At 43.8% G+C, this 21,612-nt stretch overlaps 1 protein-coding gene across 2 annotated transcripts; it reads left to right on the forward strand.

Annotated features, from left to right (window-relative positions):
- Positions 1-8,369: 8,369 nt before the first annotated feature.
- DNAJB4 (DnaJ heat shock protein family (Hsp40) member B4) lies at positions 8,370-19,943 on the forward strand. Of its 2 annotated transcripts, XM_065409704.1 has the most exons (4): positions 8,546-8,760; positions 13,526-13,542; positions 16,683-17,248; positions 19,710-19,943. In XM_065409704.1, exons 1-4 carry the CDS (start codon positions 8,546-8,548, stop codon positions 19,941-19,943), a joined length of 1,032 nt encoding a protein of 343 aa, XP_065265776.1. The 2 variants fall into 2 exon arrangements, with proteins under 2 accessions (XP_065265775.1, XP_065265776.1); XM_065409703.1 differs by lacking the exon at positions 13,526-13,542 and having other exon boundaries at positions 8,370-8,756; positions 16,674-17,248.
- The last annotated feature ends 1,669 nt before the right edge of the window (positions 19,944-21,612 follow it).

Raw genomic sequence — 21,612 nt, forward strand, 5'->3', positions numbered from 1 at the left:
CTCTGAAAGATGTAGTGTAGGTGCTGTACAGTCTAGATCAGGGGTCGGCAACGTTCGGCACGCGGCTCGCCAGAGTAAGCACCCTAGCGGGCCAGGCCAGTTTATTTACCTGCTGACGTGGCAGGTTCGGCCGATCGCGGCCCCCACTCGCCGCGGTTCGCCGTCCCGGGCCAATGGGGGCAGCGGGAAGCCGCGGCCAGCACATCCCTCGGCCTGCGCCGCTTTCCGCCGCCCCCATTGGCCCGGGACGGCGAACCGCGGCGAGTGGGGGCCGCGATCGGCCGAACCTGCCACGTCAGCAGGTAAATAAACTGGCCCGGCCCGCTAGGGTGTTTACCCTGGCGAGCCACGTGCCGAACGTTGCCGACCCCTGGTCTAGATATATAGATAGGAAAGCCAAAATACTTGCAACAGTTGCCAGATATATTTCTCTCCACTAGTCCAGACTCATTACTCTTGACCACGTTTTACTTGGCAGACAATACACCTATACAATATACATTGGAAGCCAACCATATGCGGCAGCCTGTGTGCCGTGCAGAGTACACTGCAGCCTCTGTTTCTATGCATACCCTTGCATCGTAGACTAGTAATGGTGTATAAAGGAATTGAAAATCCTAAAATAGACAGACGTACAGTCACTGGATAAAATGCTGGCTACTAACCATCTAATAGTCACATGATATATCAAAATCTGAGGACTGCAGTGAAGATATTGTGCCTATGTGATGAAGAAATGGGAAAGAATAGTGACTAATCAGTGGTGCTCTGTTGGATTATAATTATTGTGCATGCTGTCATTATTGGGTTATGTCTACACAGCAATGTAAGCCTGGGCTCCAAACCCTCCTTGTGTCCACATACCAATTGTGCTAACCTCGGGCTCAGACCCAGGATCCTAGGACCCTGCACGGCTGGAGTGTCCAAGCCTGTGTTAAGCTGTGTGCATGCAGTCCCAGCTTGACTCAACTTGACTTGGTCCCAGAAGTCCTCTGGATGTATCCCAGAGTTCCCAGTGGCAAAGGAGGAGCACAGCGACCAGAAGTGCCATTACTGTCTGGCCAAGCGTGCTCTGGTCCTCCTCGCTGCTGCACAGAACTTGCCCAGAGCAATAAGCAAAGCTGACAGGCAGGAGGCAGCTCCTGGCCTCCGGGGTGGTACAGGTCATCCCACCCCCAGCTGTGCTGAGCAGGGAGCTCTGCCACTCCCCCTCCCCGCAGGGCATCCTCTTGGTCTCACTCCACTCTCTGGCCCTTGCTCCCTGATCTCGCTGGGGCTGCGTGCACTGTGAGGGCAGTGATTGGGAACCAGCCCCAAAACTTCCCCACAGTCTCCAGGGGATCCTTTATCCCTGCTTTGCAGGGTGCAGCAGGGGCAGGGGTAAGAGATCTCAGTGGCTGCTGGAGCACACTGCACCCCAAGCCTTGGGGATGCATTTCACTGCTTTGTAGTCGGCAGCAGCAAGGCTGGGGATGTGACCTTCATTTTATGTCAAACTTCAAAACAAACAGACAAAAATAAATTAAAAAAAAAAAAACCCACACCAAAACACCTTCATTGAACATCCCATTTTAAAAATTAAGATTTGCCACGTTCCATTTTAATATGACTGCCCTGGTGACTGATGTCCTAATTATCCTGAGAACAGGTGCACATGGACATTTTCGTGCCAGTGGGACTCATCCTAGAGCTGGAGAGCCCAATTCTCAGATTAGGTGGTAGTTTCAGTATAAAGCCTTCTCAAACAGCAGTCATTCTGTTGAGACAGCCACCAAATGAGCTAATTATGTGGTTTATGTACTTGTGCTCCTTATGGACACCTGAGTTCTATCAATACTGCCACAGTGAGGGAACAGGGAGGGCAGTAGAGTTTTCCCACAGTGCACCACGTTCCTAGGGCTAGTGTGTCGACAGGGGGCGCTAGGCATTTTGGAATACGTTTACTTTCACTCTGGTCTGTGCACTGCAGTGTGGATGCCAGAGCCCTAGGTTCGAGCACAGGTCAGAAAATCCTTAACCTAGGGTTAAAATGCAGTGTACAGGCTCAAGCCCATGATTCCCTGACACAGATCAGCTGACTTGAGTCCCATTAACACTAGCCTTACATTGCTGTGTATATGTAGCCTTGGAGACACCTGCCTGCCTGGCATCTGGGCTACGGGAGCCATGTGGTGCTGCTATCAGCAAGCATTACTTCTATGTATCTGGAAAATACTGCTACTTGAAGCCAGAATCTTATGTAGGGGAACACATGGATACAGATTTTCAGTCTTTGGGTATGTATGTATGTATGTATATTCTCCAGGAATATGACCTCCCCTCTCTGCCCCAAGGGGCTTGACTAAGTTTCAGTGATGCTACTGACTGGTTGGTGTATTGCATGCAGGAGCTATTGAAGCCAGCTTCTCTGCTGCGTAATGGGAGGAAGATGTGACATATGTTTGCCTTTCCTTTCTGTGTAGTTACAACTGCAAAGAGTAAGTCACTAGCTCTCTATGTGCAGCACAAGTTTTAAACCTGTATGACATTGAGTTTGGCAAGTGGTGTTGCCCTCAACAAAATGTTGAGATTTTAATTCTATAGCGTGATATCTTTTCCTCTCTTCCCCCTTCCCCCCCCCCCCCCCAGTATGAGAGAGCTTAGGGGATTTAACAAATTTTTTTAAAAGGCTAGTATATAAAAGGTGTCTTGAACTTGCTCAGCATGAACTCCTTTTATACACACTTGATGTTGGACCGTGTAACCTATTTGGTACAATATTGCCAAAGGACGACTTCGTAGACTTTTTGTTTTTCTTTGTTGGGTTTAGAATGATCATATGCAGCCCATTCCTACCACCTCCATCAACCAGGATGTTCCGAAAAATGTAGACTGCTTAATTTTGGAGGGCTACTTTTCATTAGGCATGAGGCCTCAGATTGTTAGTTTATCCTGTAACTGTTGGTTTTTGCCCTGACAACGTGTGCCTTATATATGCCAATGCAGCAAAACCAAGCTTCATAGGTCTTATTGATAGCATTTGTTGTCATTTGTTCAATGTTTTCTAGACTAACTTTTGTTGCCGGTTTAGTTAGGAATTAGAATAGTGGAAAACAATCACCCTCTGAACCTAAATTATTGTAACATGTTCCTGGATGTAATTAAAACATTACCTAATGTACTGCCCGTGGAAACCTTAATGCAGAAAAAACAACTCTACCTTGCAGTATAGGAAAATTCTATTCTGAATTAATCTAATGATGAAAATTCAGCATTAAAGCTTATAGTTTGGCCTTTGTTGTGCCTACTCTTTACAGCACAGTGCTTTGTTATGAGACCCCCAGCACTACAAAAGTACAAATGTTTTAATTTAGGACCGTATATTCAGCTTAGCATCAATTTGTTTTTTTGTTTTTTTTGTTAGCTTGGAATCCTAGAACATTTCTAAAGATAACTTGACTAAATGGTGCGGGTGAGAGTATTTTTTTATTAATTTAAAACAAACAAAAACGAGTAAGCCATGCAGTGCATCAAATACATTATGTAAATACTGTAGGTAAAATATAATGAAATGTAACCCCTCTCACCCACTCAAGTATCCTGGAACTAGATAGGAATGATACTAATAAAAATGAGCTCTTGTTAAGGCCTGATAGTGTCTGCCAAGTCTCACTTGGAGAAGGACATGGTGGGGAAACAGTGATGGACCATAACTAGTTCTCTGTCTCTCTGTCTGATTGCAATTCCTTTTCTTACAGCCGAGAGGATGACTGATGCTGGCAGTAACTAGGGTGGATTGAGCTGAACATTGTGACTGCTCAATCTAGACTATTGCAGGTTCCAGTGATGCAAGCTAGTCCTGGGGGACAAAGAGGCAGGTGGTTCCCAGTATCCTCGGATGTTCTCAGAACCAGGATCATAAGCAGAGCTGGTCAAAACTTTTTTTTTATTTACCTTTTCCCCCCCCCCCCAAAAATGGAGTTTTGTCAAATGATTTTTATGTTAAAACCAGTTCTAATTTCTTTTACTTTTCCCCCCTCCACGAAAGTTGTTTCAATTCTAATTTTTTATTTCCCTCCCTTCCCCCCCCCCCCGCAAAAAGTCTGAGAATTTGCATGCTGCCTTAGGTTTTTCCTTTTTTTTCCTCGAGAAAAAGGGGGAGCAGACAAAACAAAATCAATGAGAAAGTAACACACAGTCTCACTTTGACTTTCCAAGTTTGAAAAACAGAATGTTGAAGAGTCTGTGTGAGGGTAATATTTTTCATCTTTTCTTTCTGTTTTCCACTGGTAAAAGTTGGAAAACTGTAAAGGTGAGGAAACGTAAAGTTTTCCATATTGTTAATTTTTTTTGTATGTTCCCACAGAAAAAATATTTCTCAACTGGAAACTTTGAATAAGAGCTTCCCCCCCCCCCCCCAAAATTTCCTTTTCTGGCCAACTCTAACCATAACTGATAGGTCTGACTCGTCTGAGAAGATCTGTGGAGGAGATGCAGGTTCTGACGTATACCATCTAAACCTCTGATGTATACCATCTCTAAGTTGAGCACTGGTGCGTGGAAGTTCCCCACAGGTATTGCTGAGGGCACTGTAAAACAGTCCAGTATTGACATTTATAGAATAAGGACATCTGAACATAATAAAGTAGAAAGGGGAACAATTAATAAACACAATACACCTCCTCCCCGATATAACGCAACCCGATATAACACGAATTTGGATATAATGCGGTAAAGCAGCGCTCCAGCGGATCAAAGCAAGTTCAATATAACACGGTTTCACCTATAACACGGTAAGATTTTTTGGCTCCCGAGGACAGCGTTATATTGGGGTAGAGGTGTATATGGAAAGCTATTTGTCCCTCGTGTAATTTTTAGCTATGACAAAACTGGCCTTTCCTTTCACTAGAACAAATATTAAAAAGAAATATTTTCCCTAAAATTATAGTAATCACTCTTAAATCTATAGCCTTTTTGACCAGATGGTTAGAACTTCTTGACCTAATACCCATCTAAGAGCCAAATGAGATCTTGAATATGCTGGCCTGTAGGCTGTAACTTGATACCCACCCTTCTGCAGGGTCTGAGAAAGAGTTGAAAGTTAAAACTTTACATCAGTGATAGTCAGACCTCAGTGGTTCAGGAGCCAAATTTAGTAACCAGCAATACCCAGTAGGTGAAATTGTTTCCTTTACCATAGTACTATACATTCATATTTAAGCAGTATGATGGGAAATATTTAGTTTATATAATTCTCACAGCAAAATGACTGACCAAATATCATCATTTTATCCACTACAATTGGTTAATAACATAGTAAAAGTATCCTGATTGGCTAATAACTCAGACTGGTTAATAATCACACAGTGTTTTAATATCGTGTGCTGCAAAGAGCTGCAGGAGACACCTTAAAGAGCCACTTGCGGATCCAGAGCCTCAGTCTGAGTATCCCTGCTTTACGTAAATCATCATATGAAGTGATTGGGTATCTATCCCAACTTTAACTTGTTTACTTATCAAAAATCAAATGGCTTTGTCTCAGAAGTCTCTATTAATTACTGTATTTAGGCGGGTATCAGCATCTTGTTGAAACCAGTTTCTACTGCTTATATTGTACAGTGTAACATATGGAAAGGAATGTGGCTAGTTTCTGCATGTGATGTTTTAAACTGGTAATGCATCAAGTTATATCATTGTTATACTTTGTTCTGCCTACTACCTAACTGGCAATAAAGTAGTACTCTATCAGATTGACTGGGTCTGGAATCCTGTATATTGGGGGGAAATCGATTAATTTGGGGTTGTAATGAAGTGAAATCAGGCTACTGAAAAGTTTCAGATTTTATTGTGAATTTGAAATGTCCTTTTAATCCCTACACAAAAGGTGCCAGTGTATTCTGGCAGTTTGTCACTTGAACAGCTGTGCATTCTTACATGGCATAAGAACCTACATAGATTAGAATGCACATCAGGAATTGAAATTCCCAACTCATTTTCCATAGGTAGTTTTATAACTGTCAGACAGCTAGGTTTTCAGTGCCTACTGACAAGGTCTGGATTCAGACTAATGACCTACAGCAGTGGTCACCAACCGGTTGCTCGCGATCGACTGGTTGATCCTAGAGGATCTCCCAGTCATAGGGTTACCATATTTCCACAATCAAAAAAGAGGACACGGGGGGGGGAGGAGCCCCGCTCTAGCCCCGCCCCTGCCCTGCCCTGCCCCGCCCCATCCACTCCCTCCCACTTCCCACCCCCTGACTGCCCCCCTCAGAACCTCCACCCCCCCCTGCTCCTTGTCCCCTGACTGCCCCCTCCTGGGACCCCTGCCACTAACTGCCCCTTAGGACTCCACCCCCTATCTAAGCGTCCCTGCTTCTTGTCCCCTGACTGCCCCCTCCTGAGAACCCCCCACCCTAACTGCCCCCCTAGAACCCTACCTGTCCCCTGACTGCCCCGACCCTTATACAGACCCCCCGGGACTCCCATGCCCTATCCAACTGCTCCCCGCTCCCTGACAGGACCCCCAGAACTCCCGACCCATCCAACCCCTCCCCCCCATCCCCTGACCAGGGCCAGCTTTAACAAGAGCCCAGGAATCGGGCTGCGCTCCGGCCGGAGTCGCGGGGCTTGGGGCTGGGCCGGAGGTGCTCGGCCGGAACCGGGGCTGCCGCCCTGGGGCTGGAGCCGCTGGGGCCGGGGCCGGCACGCTCGGCCGGAACCGGGGCCAGCGCCCCGGTGCCCGAGCCGAGCCAGGCCGGAGCCGCTGGGGCTGGGGCTGGAGCCACTGGGGCCAGGGCCAGGGGTGCTTGGCCGGCGCCGGGCTGGCGCGCTCGGCTGGAACTGGGGCCGGAGCTGCTGGGGCCCGAGCTGGGCCGGAGCTGCTGGGGCCGGCCAGGGCTGGAGCCGCTCGGCCGGGGCCAGAGGGAGCCGCTCGGCTGGGGCCGGACTGAGCCGTGCCGCGCCTCCCCGGAGCCCTCCTCCTCGCGTCCCCCCCCCCCCCCCGCCCCAGCTTACCTGCTGCTGCCGGCCTGCCCCTGCTTCTTTTCAGACTTCCCGCGAATATCTGATTTGCGGGAAGCAGGGGAGGGGGAGGAGCAGGGGGGCGGAGCGTTCAGGGGAGGGGAGGAGGGGGAAGACAGCTGCCGGGCCGGATGGTGTGCTAAGGCTGCAGGGGTTGCGGGGAGCTGGGAAAGGGCTTTGGCTGCCCAGCGGTGCTTGGCCGCCGCTTTTCCATCTATAAATAGCCGACCGGGGGGAAATCCCAGACATTTTTAGATTTTTAGAAATCCCCCCCGAATGGCTATTTATAGATCGAAAAGCCAGACATGTCCGGGGAAATCCGGACGTATGGTAGCCCTACTCAGTCAATCGTGATGTCCGGCGGCAGTGCAGTATGGCTGCCGCTAAGGCAGACTCCCTGCCTACCCCGGCCCCACACACGGCTCCTGGAAGTCGCCATTGCAGCCCGGGGGGTGGGGGTGGGGGTCTCCCTCCATGTGCTGCTCCTGCCTACAAGCACCGGCCCCGCAGCTCTCATTGGCTGGGAGAGCTGCGGGGGCGGTGCTTGCAGAGAGGGGCAGCGCCCGAAGCCATGTGCCCCCCACCTCAGGGGCCGTAGGGGCGCATTGGCCCCTTCCGGGAGCGATGTGGGGCCGGGGTAGGCAGGGAGCCTGCCTTAGCCTCGCTGCACCCACCGCCGACCAGGAGCCACCGGAGGTAAGTGCTGCCCAGCGGGAGGCCACACCCCCACCCCCAGCCCTGAGCCCCCTCCCAGAGTCAGCACCCTGAACCCCCTCCTACACCCCAACACTCTGCCCCATCCTGGAGCCCCCTCCTGCACCCAAACTCCCTCCTAGAGCTTGCACCCCTCACCCCCTCCTGCACCCCAACCCCCTGCCCTAGGCTCAGCCCAGAGCCCCTTCTCACACTGTGAACCCCTCGGCCCCAGCCCAGAGCCCGCACCCCCTCCCAAACCCCTGCCCCAGCCCAGTGAAAGTGAGTGAGGGTGGGGCAGAGTGAGCGATGGAGAGAAGGGGGAAGGAATGAGAGGGGCGGGGCCTTGGGAAAGGGGCGGTGTAGACCCTGGGTTGCCCTTGAATTCAAAAAGTGGTCTTGGATGTAAAAAGGTCAGAGACCACTGACCTACAGGTTCCGGGATCTGATAGTAAGATACAGAGCTTATTTATCACTCAAAAGAGAAAAATGGAAATTGAACAGTTAATTGGAAGGCAGAGGAAACAGCTGTGCAGAGAATGTTTTGGCTTTGAGCAGTCTGGGAAATGACGTTCTGTAGCATTTGCTGTTCTAGAAAGAGCGGAGACACGTAGTATAAATGGGAGGGCTCTGGAGAGGGCTGTCTCTCTACCAGTGTGTATATTTATCTATAAATGAGCAACAGGGGAGGGAATCAAATAAGGGTAAGCAGTCTACCCACTGCTCAGAGCACCAACTGCTTTGCTGATTTGTGGTATTTTTTCCCCTCCAGTATCACTGCATTACTCAGACACAGGACACTGGTTTCTTCATATCGAGGAAAACTAAAATTCATCTAACAACACTCAGAATGGGAAAAGATTATTATTCAATTTTGGGAATTGAAAAGGGGGCTTCTGAAGAAGATATCAAAAAGGCTTACAGAAAACAAGCCCTTAAATGGCATCCGGATAAGAACAATTCCCCCCACGCAGAGGAAAAATTCAAAGAGGTTGCAGAAGCCTATGAAGTGCTGAGTGATCCCAAAAAGAGAGACATTTATGATCAGTTTGGGGAGGAAGGTAAGTATTTCTCTTACTCAGTATCTATCTGTGCTATACTCTTAAAGTGGACACTTAGTTGTGTTGAATGCCACAAGACAAGAAGAAAGTTTGTGTTTATCCATGGCATATACTGATTTGGACAGTGATTGTTTTCTTATGGAGACTGATATACGGTAATTACAGAGATTTATTTGTTAACTAATATATATAATCATGTATAGTGTATCCTTCATAGTTTAGAACCATGCTTAATTCAATTTTCTTTATTTAAAAAAAAAAATTAAAAAGATCCCAAATCCATGTTATAGAACTTTTTTAATGAAATTAATATTTGTCTGTGACCCATAAATAGCTGGACGCATTTTATTTATTTTTGCCCCTGTGCTTTTTGAGATAGCCATCAAAATGTTACATAGAGACAGAGCGCCTCTTTGAATAATGTAAAAAAGCAACAAAGAGTCCTGTGGCACCTTATAAGGTGCCACAGGACTCTTTGTTGCTTTTTACAGTTCCAGACTAACATGGCTACCTCTCTGATACTCTTCGAATAATATATCTCTAAAACTTTTCATAAAGGATAGTTTGCTTGTACAAAACAAGACAGGACAGTCCCTCTACTGAGCAGGAGACCAGGTGTCCAGTCCTTAGTTGGCCTTGGCTTCTTGCCCGTAGAGGAAAGTATTTGCCTGATGTCATGAAATACCAGAACAATTTTTTAGTTTAACTGTAAACAGTAATAACGTGCCAAAGGGATGAGGCCTCAGAAATGTTATATATAGCCTAAAATGAAGAAAAGCTCTTTCTTTTTTTAATCATCAATTGCGATGGTTCCTCACCATTTCTAGGATTCAGCAGTTACCTTTTGCATCCTATTTGAGACTCCAAACTGGTTAAGCACTGCCCACAGAAACTAGGTAGGCTCATTTAATGGTTAACATTCATTTGGGGCCAGATTCTGATAATTTGACTCATGCTGAGTTGCACGCTACTCCATCAGTAGTAGGGTGACCAGATGTCCCGATTTTATAGGAACAATCCCGATATTCAGGGCTTTTTCTTATATAGGTGTCTATTACCTCCCCACATCTCCTGTCCTGAATTTTCACACTTGCTATCTGGTCACCCTAATCAGTAGTCTCATTGGCTAGTAGCACTAATTGTGAAGTAAAGTGCTATACAACAGTGGTTCTCAAACTAGGGCCGCCGCTTGTTCAGGAAAAGCCCCTGGTGGGCCAGGCCAGTTTATTTACCTGCCGCATCCTCAGGTTCAGCCGATCGCAGCTCCCCAGTGGCCGCGGTTCGCCGCTCCAGGCCAATGGGGGCTGTGGGAAGCGGCGGCCAGTACATCCCTCGGCCCGCGCCGCTTCCAACAGCTCCCATTGGCCTGGAGCAGCGAACCGCGGCCAGTGGGAGCCGTGATAGGCCGAACCTGCGGACACGGCAGGTAAACAAACCGGCCCGGCCCACCAGGGGCTTTTCCTGAACAAGCGGCGGCCCTAGTTTGAGAACCACTGCTATACAAGATATCTGGCCCTTTATCAACATGAAAACTTGATTTTTGTGGTGCTGTCATTGATCATTGCTTCTTTGTAAACTTCTGTAAATGAGGCAAATTCCATGGTCTCTTGTTCCAGTGTGAAGTGAGAGAATTCTGAAACTACAAGTCTTTGCTGATGTTTCTACGGGTTCTCATGTCATTCCTAAGACTCTGATACCTGACCTGATTCTATTATTTGGGAATACTAAGGGCTCATCCTGCTCCTTTGGTACTAGGCCCAGATTTTTAAAGGTATTCAGTCATTGCTGCACTCAGCATTGTAATGCCTAAGTCTCATTTTCAAAAGGGGTTTAAGCACTTGACTGTCAATAGGTTTTAGGCTCCTAAATTCCCAAACCCCTTTTGGAAATGAGCCTTGGGCTCCTAAATCAATTAGGCATTGCAATGCTAAGTGCAGCAATGCCTAAATAGCTGTAAAAATATTGCCTTTAATCTTTTGCCTTATTGCTTTTTTCCCTTTAGCTCTGTTTGTTGTTCTTTCCTATATGCAAGTACCTAATTAATCTACAGCTTAGGTAATATTCATTCTATTCCAGTGCTGTAGCACTTCCTAACCCCCTCCTAAAAATATTATTAGTCAGATTCTCCTAAGAGTGGAGGGCAAGGCATATAAAGCAGTGTAGCCTTTGGCAGTGTGGCATTGCATACCTGAAGCAGAGGCTCAAAGCATGTACTTCTGTTTATTTTAGGCATAATATTAACAAAAGTATTGACAAGTTCCTGAAGCTATGTGTCTGGAAATATCCCTTGACGCCTGAGTGGCTGCCTAAGCTCTGTCATTGTTGTCCAGAATGTACTCAGTTGTTGTAAAGCTCTGTGATTGTTTTACAACCATGGAACCTGATGTACTTTCAGCAAAAACTATTCAGAATCTATTCTAGGAAGTATCATTCCACTAATGACATGACACAGTTTGTCAAGCATTTGTTTGACAGTACCAGAACCAGTACTTCATTTAAAAACAAATAAACAAACAAAAATTGAAAAATGTTTAGTGTAGCATTTGCCATAGCAAAACTAGAGTTAAGATTGAGATGCCATTTCCATTCTAATTCCCCCTCTGCAGTTGTTCAGAACGTTATCAAAACATTCCTTTAGGACTCAAACTTTTTGTGCTTGGTTTAATCCAAATTTGTTTAACTTTTTTAATTTGAGTAAAATCAGTTTAGTCATCCTGGAATTAAACAAATATGAAAAATCCATTCCTCATATCTGGATTAAATGTATTTGTTAAAACTGGACACTTGTCTTGTTTTAGAGTCCTTTTTAGAGAAAGAAAAGCAATACGTTTTTGTAGAAGATCAGTTTGGGGTTTTTGAATTTGGAAATGGTAAATGCTAAGGCCTATGGGTTGCTGCTTTGTGCTGTGCCATTGGTGGAAAGTGGCCCTAAAGCCAGCATTACATGGGACGATCACCCCAGTATAGCTGTAGCGCCAACTGGGGAACTCCTACGCTGACTCTTTCCCTGATGCCAGTGTAGAGGGGGTGACTGAGCTCCCTTATACTTAACTGATACTTGGCTGCCATATTGACCTCTTGCCAACTGCCAATGGTCCACTAACATCCTTTCAGGCTGGTCTATGTTGTGCCAGGCAACTGACTGGGCCCTAGATCAAGAGGATGCAAAGGCCACTTTTGCCCTCTGCCACAATTTTAGGGTAACTCACCCTTCTTGGTCCTTAAAGGTTTCACTCTCAGCCGTCACCTCTCCTGGGCAGAGACCCATGCCTCAGTCAGAAGGGAGTGGGGGTTTTAAGGACATCTCCCTGATCTACACTGTGATATCCCCAGCAAGCCAGTCTGCCTAGAAGGCCATGGCCTGTGCTTTGCTTTTTCTCTGAGGGCTGTGGCCAGTATTTGGCCTGCAGTTACAAGTTACTACACAGCTTCTTCCAAGCAGGCACATTTATTCTTAAGGTAGAAGTATTACAGAGAAAGCATATAAAAACATAAAAGAACCTACCCATGTGCTAAAAATCTTACCAGAGGTCACCCACCCCCAACTCAGCATAGGGCTCTTCTAGATGTTAGTCCTTCAACCCCCAAAACTGTTTTTTTCCTCTTGTTACAAGGTCAGATCAGTCTTTAGAGCAAGAACAGGAACAATGGCCCTGCATCAATTTAAGATCAGGTTATTTATCCAAAAGTCCTTTCTTTGTCTCTTGATCACTGGAGAATCCAGTTTGAACCAGAATATGTGAGCCTCCACAGGAGGTGGTACTTCTCTGGAGGTGTTAGAACCTGAGTGATTTGCCTTAATTATCCCCTACTGTTTTCACTTCCTGGAGGAATTGTTTGTAATCCTCCCCACTGTGGAATGCATACAGTCCCTGGCCCACAAAGATACATAAACCAGTCATACGCTTTGGTCTCCCAAAGATATGTCAGGAAGTTGCCTTATCTGTCTCTCACTCCTCCATTTGAGCTGCACTATATGCTAATCAGCCTCAGCTGAAGACCTAGCATTAAAATTTATGCATGGTTTATGAATACTTTGAATTCAGCATTAAAATTTATGCATGGTTTATGAATACTTTGAATACTTTGAAAAAGTAGTCAATTAGTTGAGAAAGGAGACTGAACTATAAAGGACTCCTAGAGATGAGGATGGGTTTTTTTGTTTTGTGTTTTTGCAGGGGAGCATAATCTTGGATGGCCTGGGAAGAGGAGTGGAGAGTGGGAATTTTTACTAAGGAAGTGATAGCTTTTTTTTAAAAAAGATCTGTCTCTAATATGGATTAGAAAGTAGGATGCATGCTGAACTGCTTTAGCATAAAACTAAATTCATAACTACTTAAGGGCCTTAGAAGGAAAATGGTTGTGTATAGTGCTGAGCTACCTTAATCCTACGAGGCAGCTTAGTGGTTAAGTGTTGCTGAGATGCTTAAGTATTTAGAACCGAAGACCTCCTTAAGGTCTGAGGAGGCATTCTGGTGTCAGGGCGAGAATGGGGGAGGGAATTAGCCAGTAAGAAGAAGTAGATGGAGGTCATTAGTCAGGAAAGGGAGGTAGAAAATAATTGTTTGTTGAGTGAGGTATGGTCTGGAGCCAGAGTAGAGGTAGAAGGTAACTGAGTGGGTGCTGGGGATTGTGGTGAGTGTAAGCAGGGCATGAGAAAACTGTCACCTGAAGGAAGTGGAAGGAAGATCTCACACTGGGAAGAATAGGGCAGGGCTGGCTCCAGGCACCAGTGTAGGAAGCTGGTGCTTGGGGCGGCCAATTCAAAGGGGCAGCAGTCCGTCCGGTATCGGGGCGGCACATCCGGGTCTTCGGCGGGAATTTGGCGGCAGGTCCCTCATTCCCTCTCTTCCTCTTTGAGCTGCCGCCGAATTGCCGCCGAAGAGGAAGAGAGGGAGGACCCGCCGCCAAATTGTCACCGAAGAAGTGGCGCGATTGAGCTGCCGCCGAAGTGCCGCCGCTTGTCTTTTTATTATTATTATTTTTTTGCCGCTTGGGGTGGCAGAAAAGCTGAAGCCGGCCCTGGAATGGGAACAACAATATGAAGAAGAGAAAGAGAAAAAGTAGTCAATTAGTTGAGAACATAACATAAGAACATAAGAAAGGCCGTACCGGGTCAGACCAAAGGTCCATCTAGCCCAGTATCCTGTCTACCGACAGTGGCCAATGCCAGGTGCCCCAGAGGGAGTGAACCTAACAGGCAATGATCAAGTGATCTCTCTCCTGCCATCCATCTCCACCCTCTGACAGACAGAGGCTAGGGACACCATTCCTTACCCGTCCTGGCTAATAGCCATTAATGGACTTAACCACCATGAATTTATCCAGTTCTCTTTTAAACTCTGTTATAGTCCTAGCCTTCACAACCTCCTCAGGTAAGGAGTTCCACAAGTTGACTGTGCGCTGCGTGAAGAAGAACTTCCTTTTATTTGTTTTAAACCTGCTGCCTATTAATTTCATTTGATGATCCCTAGTTCTTGTATTATGGGAATAAGTAAATAACTTTTTCTTATCCTCTTTCTCCACATCACTCATGATTTTGTATACCTCTATCATATCCCCCCTTAGTCTCCTCTTTTCCAAGCTGAACTGTCCTAGCCTCTTTAATCTCTCCTCATATGGGACCCGTTCCAAACCCTTAATCATTTTAGTTGCCCTTTTCTGAACCTTTTCTAGTGCCAGTATATCTTTTTTGAGATGAGGAGACCACATCTGTACGCAGTATTTGAGATGAGGGCGTACCATCGATTTATATAAGGTCAATAATATATTCTCAGTCTTATTCTCTATCCCCTTTTTAATGATTCCTAACATCCTGTTTGCTTTTTTGACCGCCTCTGCACACTGCGTGGACATTTTCAGAGAACTATCCACGATGATTCCAAGATCTTTTTCCTGACTTGTTGTAGCTAAATTAGCCCCCATCATATTGTATGTATAGTTGGGGTTATTTTTTCCAATGTGCATTACTTTACATTTATCCACATTAAATTTCATTTGCCATTTTGTTGCCCAATCACTTAGTTTTGTGAGATCTTTTTGAAGTTCTTCACAGTCTGCTTTGGACTTAACTATCTTGAGCAGTTTAGTATCATCTGCAAACTTTGCCACCTCACTGTTTACCCCTTTCTCCAGATCATTTATGAATAAGTTGAATAGGATCGGTCCGAGGACTGACCCTTGGGGAACACCACTAGTTTCCCCTCTCCATTCTGAGAATTTACCATTAATTCCTACCCTTTGTTCCCTATCTTTTAACCAGTTCTCAATCCATGAAAGGACCTTCCCTTTTATCCCATGGCAGCTTAATTTACATAAGAGCCTTTGGTGAGGGACCTTGTCAAAGGCTTTCTGGAAATCTAAGTACACTATGTCCACTGGATCCCCCTTGAGAAAGGAGACTGAACTATAAAGGACTCCTAGAGATGAGGATGGGTTTTTTTGTTTTGTGTTTTTGCAGGGGAGCATAATCTTGGATGGCCTGGGAAGAGGAGTGGAGAGTGGGAATTTTTACTAAGGAAGTGATAGGATGAGATTGGTGGTTAGAGATAGCAAAGCTTCTTTACCTCTAAAGTCTCTTTTTAATTCTTATAATGTACCTAGAGCATGGGTTCTCAAACTGGGGATCACAGTCTCCTCCCCCCAAAAAGTTTCAGGGGGTCACAAACACCTCCCTTTCTTCATTGCTAGATGGGAGTGGGGCTGTCCCAAAGCTTTTTCTGTTTGTAACATGTGGATCCAGTCTGGAAAAGGTCAAGAACCACTAGCCTAGAGTATTTGATAAACACAACTTAAAATTTATAACTAATAAAGGAGTGTGCCTTTTAGCTATTTTCCTTTTACTATTGTTTGACTTTGAAAAATTCAAGGAAATTAAATACAAAAACTAGTTAATGCAGCATTAAAGTTGAGAAATCAAGCACCCAAAGAAGTCAGAAATTTTGAAAGTCAAGGTTTCTACACTAGGTTTCTCTGCCACATAGTACAAATGTAACATTTACTGTTTCTGGGAGGTTTTAATGCTGTGTTGATACTGATGGAAAATAGCTTTTAGTAAACAAAAATGTGGCCTCACTTTTCTGGTGTGCTGCACCCCTTTCAACTTTCTCTTTCCTCTCCACTCCCAGATTATGCCCCCCCGCACCCAAAGAAACAAAGCAAAACACAGTGTTTCCATTGTCTCAGACTTGGTGAAGTCCTGTTTCCAAAACAATAGAAGGGATTATACTTTCTGTTATACATTCGTACCAGTGTGCTTTATGGCTAGCTGTTGATTTATGGTAGTTTCCTAAAATAGCACAGAATTTGACCCACTCTGTCTGACTAACACCCTGTGCAATCCCATTGATCTCAAGAGCATGGAAATTGGCCTAGTCTGATTAGAAACGGAGCGTAGTCAAAGCTTTAAATATAATACAACTTTATATATTCCATACCTATAGTGGCCTTGAAGGGCTTAACCCTAGTCCCTTTGAGCAGATCCTTAGTGAAAAAAATTACATGGGAATATGTTCTTTAAGATCATGCAGACAGAGAATACTCATCATTTTCAACCCACTATTAAAACGTTAATTAAAATCCAATCATTCAGATGAGTGACAAATTATTCAATGGATTTGCTGCTGATAGGGCAGCTTTTTTTAGGAAACAATTCTAAATCTACAAAATTACTCCAGGTTGCACGATGATGAGTAGTTGCTACTCTGCACTCACTGGCAAGTAGGGTGAGGTCTCTTTAAAGAGGAGCCCTTCAATCTCTGCTTACTATATTTGTGCAGTTGTTAAACTACTACAAGTTCTTTCAGTATTTGTTTATGACTCAAGACAAAAATGTATTTTACTCTTTATGTTGTTAATAAGTACCAGGATTGAAAACTAGTATGGACTTTCCTAACCTTGTCCATATGTCCCAATTAGGGTTGAAAGGAGGAGCTGGAGGACCCGATGGACAGGGTGGCACCTTTCGATACTCTTTCCATGGTGACCCACATGCCACATTTGCAGCATTTTTTGGTGGCACAAATCCTTTTGAGATCTTCTTTGGGAGAAGAATGCCTGGTGGCAGAGACACTGAAGACATGGAAGTGGATGGAGATCCTTTTGGATCCTTCACTAGTTTTAGCATGAATGGATTTCCAAGAGAGAGGAATACAGTTGGTAGCCAGCCTCGTCGTAAACAAGATCCCCCGATTATCCATGAACTTAAAGTATCATTGGAAGAGATATATCATGGCTGCACAAAAAGGATGAGAATTTCCCGAAAAAGGCTGAACCCAGATGGCAGAAGTGTCCGAACAGAGGACAAAATCCTCACCATTGAGATCAAGAGAGGGTGGAAAGAAGGCACCAAAATCACTTTCCCAAAAGAAGGTGATGAAACACCCAACACTATCCCAGCCGATATTGTTTTTGTCATTAAAGACAAAAGTCACTCGCTCTTCAAGAGAGATGGTTCAAATATTATCTATCCTGTTAAAATCAGTTTGCGGGAGGTAAGTTTCTTGTTAGTTGATAGCGCAACTGAAATATAAAAACAAAGTGTCTTAGCATGGTATTGTGGCTACACTGCAGAAAACAAATCTATAGCAGTTATCATAGTTCCGCACTCCAGTTCTCTAGCTAATACAATTTAATCAAACTAAATATAGTACATGGTTATCTGTACCAGAATCATTGGCTTTTTTACTGGGGTCTGCATCATATATTGTTAAGTTTTGTCTATGGCAGCATACAGGATGATCTGTGGGAAAGGAAAGTAGAACATATTTGCCATTTTTCTAAGTTTTAGTACTAAATACAGTAGCTTTCTATATGTAAATGCAGATTGGGTTGGAGTAATAATGAATGCATCCAATGTAATGGACTCCTTTCTGCTATGATATATCGTCCTTATCATTTCTGGAGTAGAAAGCATCTAGAACTCATGTCTAGAATATTTTCACAGCTCACCAATGGAGCTTAATTTAGCAAACTTGCAAAATATCTTTCATGTCACACATTTCAGTGTACTTTTAGAATACATAGAGATGGATTTCATGAGGATAAATTGTGAGCAGGTGTTGTTATGGAAGTTATATGTGATGATAAAAATGAGTTAATAACATTTTTTTAGATGCACTCCAAAGACCAAGGTAGTTTTGCTTTCAGAAGCAAAAATAAGGGATTGCAGAGTGTTTTCTTTAGTGTTTGAAGACAATTAAAGGAATTGATTCTCTCCAAAATGAATCAAGTCTGTATTTTTAAAAATGTAGCATTAAGGAATGGTGAGAATAAACTAATCTCAAGTGATGTGCAGAGGATATGCAAAGAAAGTATGCCTGTATTCTGAACTTTCAAAAAAACAAACAAACAAAAAATAAACTTTTTAAATGCTTTTTCGTGAGATGAATCACATAATACAAGAGGAAAAGCAGTATGTAATGACAGGATGGGTAATGTGGTTTCTGCACAAATATCATAATTCTGCTACTGAGTCCAAATAACACCGAGTTTTGTCAGCACACATTAAGTACATAGAGTAGGTGGAAAACAAAAGCAATCCTTGCAGGCCAGAAGTCCAGTGATAAATGTATAAATATTTAGATAAAACAGGAGATTAGTGGGAATTATCTCTGTTAAAAAACAAAGTGCTTAGTTTGTTTTGTTTTTGCCAAGAAATTATATCTTGATGATATAGAGAAGGTAAATCCTTGGTTTGTATTTTAGTATTTGCTTTAATTTGAACATCACAAATGTGCATGTAAAAAGACACTTTGAAGATTGATAGCAGACTGAGCAAATAATGGATTTTTTTTTGGTTTGGCGATCAAACCAAAAAATCCAGGAGGGAAGAGAAAATCCCATTTAATTTAAAACCAAAACCTTTTTTTTTTTTTTTTTTCAAAATGTTCATTTTGAATTGACAAAAACGTTCTGATCAATTCAAAACAAAATGTTTTTGAGTCAGCCATTTCAGGTGGTTTTCCAACCCCACCTCCTCTGCTTTTTTTTTTTTAGTTGGCCAAATTTGAATTCAAAATACCATTTCAAAATGAAACATTTCAAATTGTTTGCGGGTTTTTTTCTTGGCCAAAACTATTCATTGAATTCAATCCAAATTTGCAAACTGTTTTGGGACACTGAAAAATGCATTTCTCCCTCCTCTCCACTCCCAAAATCTTAGCCAAATTTTTTTTGCCCAGCTCTATCAAAAAGGTTCAATTTAAATGTCAGATACTACCCCTAAAATAATTTTAAAAAGCAAATTATGAGCAAAACAAGTGTTGCAAGAATCTTTAAATAAATGTATACTCTTTGTAACGCTAAGCCAGGGCCGGCTCCAGGCACCAGCTTAACAAGCAGGTGCTTGGGGCGGCCAAGGGAGAGGGGCGGCACCTGCGGCAATTCGGGGGCGGCAGGTCCCTCGCTCCCTCTAGGAGCGAAGGACCTGCTGCTGAACTGCCGCCACCGATCGCGGCTTTTTTTTTTTTTTTTTTTTTTGCTTGGGGCGGCAGAAATGCTGGAGCCGGCCCTGCGCTAAGCACAGTAGAGCTAGGACTCTGAATTTCTAATGACAGCTGAGATGCTGCTTGTTTGGTACAAATTCGTGAGCAGAAGACAGTGAGAGTACTGAGCGCATTTGTTCTGTTTGTACCAATCACTGCGTTATCTGTTGAAGTTTAGGATGCGGCACCAGGGAGTAAACCCTTTCATGACTGCTTCAGATGTCATTCTAGGGCACTGATAACTGGTTTGATATTGGAGATACATTGGTAATAAAGCAAGCATCCCCTTTTAAAGGGAGCAACATAAGTTATTGTCTTTCGGTTTTGACAGTTCTCTTCAGTTATGCAAAATAATCCATGTATTCACAATATCAGCTTTTTCTAATTCTGTAATCTGAAAATTCAGATTTCAATACAAATAAGCTTTTGATGGTTGCCTCTTTCTCATGATATGAACTATTTGTTTTAGGCTTTATGTGGCAGCTCGGTCACCGTGCCAACAATAGAAGGAAGAACCATACCTATGACAATAAATGAGGTTGTAAAGCCTGGGATGAGGAGAAGAATTATAGGATATGGGTTGCCATTTCCCAAAAATCCCGACCAACGTGGCGACTTAATTATAGAATTTGAAGTAAATTTCCCAGACAATATACCGCCAGCATCAAAAGAAGTACTTAGGAGAAATCTTCCTGTTTCATAAAGGAATGGACTGTGTTGACACTGTTTCAGCAGGACACTGAAAATGCAGAAGACTGGCAAATTCATGCTGTAAAAGTGCAATCTATATCCATTTGTGGAATATTCATTTTCTTTTTGTGGGGTGGAGGGAGAGAATACTGTAATGCTGCATGAGAAGAGAATGGTTAAATACAAGTCACACGGGTGACTCTTGCAGTAAAACATACAGGGAAAACCACTCACTGTATCTTACTTTAGATCTTCCTAATCAGAGAGTTTATTCAGTATTTTGCTTACCTGTAAAATGTAATCATTTTGCAAAAACTCAATGCACATATTTCTAATAAAGTACTTGAGCATCCAAGTACTTTATTTCATGTATCTCTAGATTATCTATGTGATGCTACCCACTAATATCAGAAATCAGAATTCATAGTAGAAATACGCTCATGTAATATCCAGATATTTAAAGAGACTAAAGCATTAACTGACACCATTTAGATATGAAGGCCCACATGCTACCTTCCATTTCACAAAGCAAAGGCTAGCTAAATCTGTAGAGCTTCTGAACCCACAAAAGAGCGTGAGCCTGCTCCCAGCTGCCCCAGATTTTGTGAGGACTGCCCTGAAGCATTAGGGGAGAACACATGGCTCTGGGGAAAGGAGTACAGGTGTAGCCACTCTGTGACATGCTCCCTTCAGAAATCCACCTGGGGAATACTACTAATTGGTGGTAACACCCATTCCCTAGGGATGGATTTCAGGACAACATGGTATTTTGGCTCCAGAAGGAGCCATGCTGTCATGGCTACCCATGGTTGCCCATGGAACGGTGTAAATAAAGGCGCTTGGCTTACTCACACATTTCAAGATCATGCATATCTCAGGACATCTGTAGAGTTCAAGGGCTGAACCATCTACCACTTCCATAAGAGAGAAGGGACAAAGCCCAGCTCCCAGCTAAAGGATTCTGAGGAAACTTTTTGGGCCTGATCCGAAGCTCATTTAAGCCGGTGGAAGTCTTTCCGTCAATTCAGTGAGCTTGGATAAGTTCCTTTGTGAATAGAAACATGAGTTACCTAGCCCTTAAGGTGAAAAAACATATGTAGGGGAAGGGGAGAGCCCTCAGTAATTGAGTCTAGTATTATAACATGCTATAATGAGCTATAGGGCTGGTTCCCTTGGTTGCAGTATGGTTTTGGTCATATAATTGCCTTGCAGACTTACTTTCATAACTTAGGTTTTAAAAACATGCCACAGTGCTTTAATAATGACATTCTTAAGGGAAGATTTATTTTTCTTTATAAGAAGAAAATATTACTCTTATTTGCAGTCATTCTTTTACCTGTGGAAATCTACTAGTTACCTGCTCTGGGTAATTTAGGTTATAACAGGGTGTTTAGCAACGTCAGATAAATGATTTTCTGTAGAAGGGTGGGTTATGAGAATTGGGGTTAATTTAGTTAGCCTTTTTTTAATGAGCCCTAGCACAGAAGAATCCCACTTCAATTTTTCAAAGGAACGCATTCCTAGAAGATACTGTCAATTTTTTAACTACAGTTTCTCTTTCATACAGTTGACACGTATGATAGTGTAAATCATATTCATTTGCAGTCCTGAACAAACAGGGAACCTGAACAGTAGCTGGAGTGATACTACAAAGGGAAAAAAACGTTTTAAAATTAACTACT

Source organism: Emys orbicularis, chromosome 8 (genome assembly GCF_028017835.1).
Source record: "Emys orbicularis isolate rEmyOrb1 chromosome 8, rEmyOrb1.hap1, whole genome shotgun sequence".
Classification (NCBI taxonomy): domain Eukaryota; kingdom Metazoa; phylum Chordata; order Testudines; family Emydidae; genus Emys; species Emys orbicularis.

What these genes read in the sequence shown, in the direction of transcription:
- DNAJB4 (XM_065409704.1), top strand. Translation starts at nt 8,546, where the DNA reads ATGGGAAAAGATTATTATTCAATTTTGGGAATTGAAAAGGGGGCTTCT. An exon ending in TTAAAATCAGTTTGCGGGAG is followed by an intron (nt 17,249 to 19,709) that starts GTAAGTTTCTTG and finishes TATTTGTTTTAG; the next exon opens with GCTTTATGTGGCAGCTCGGT.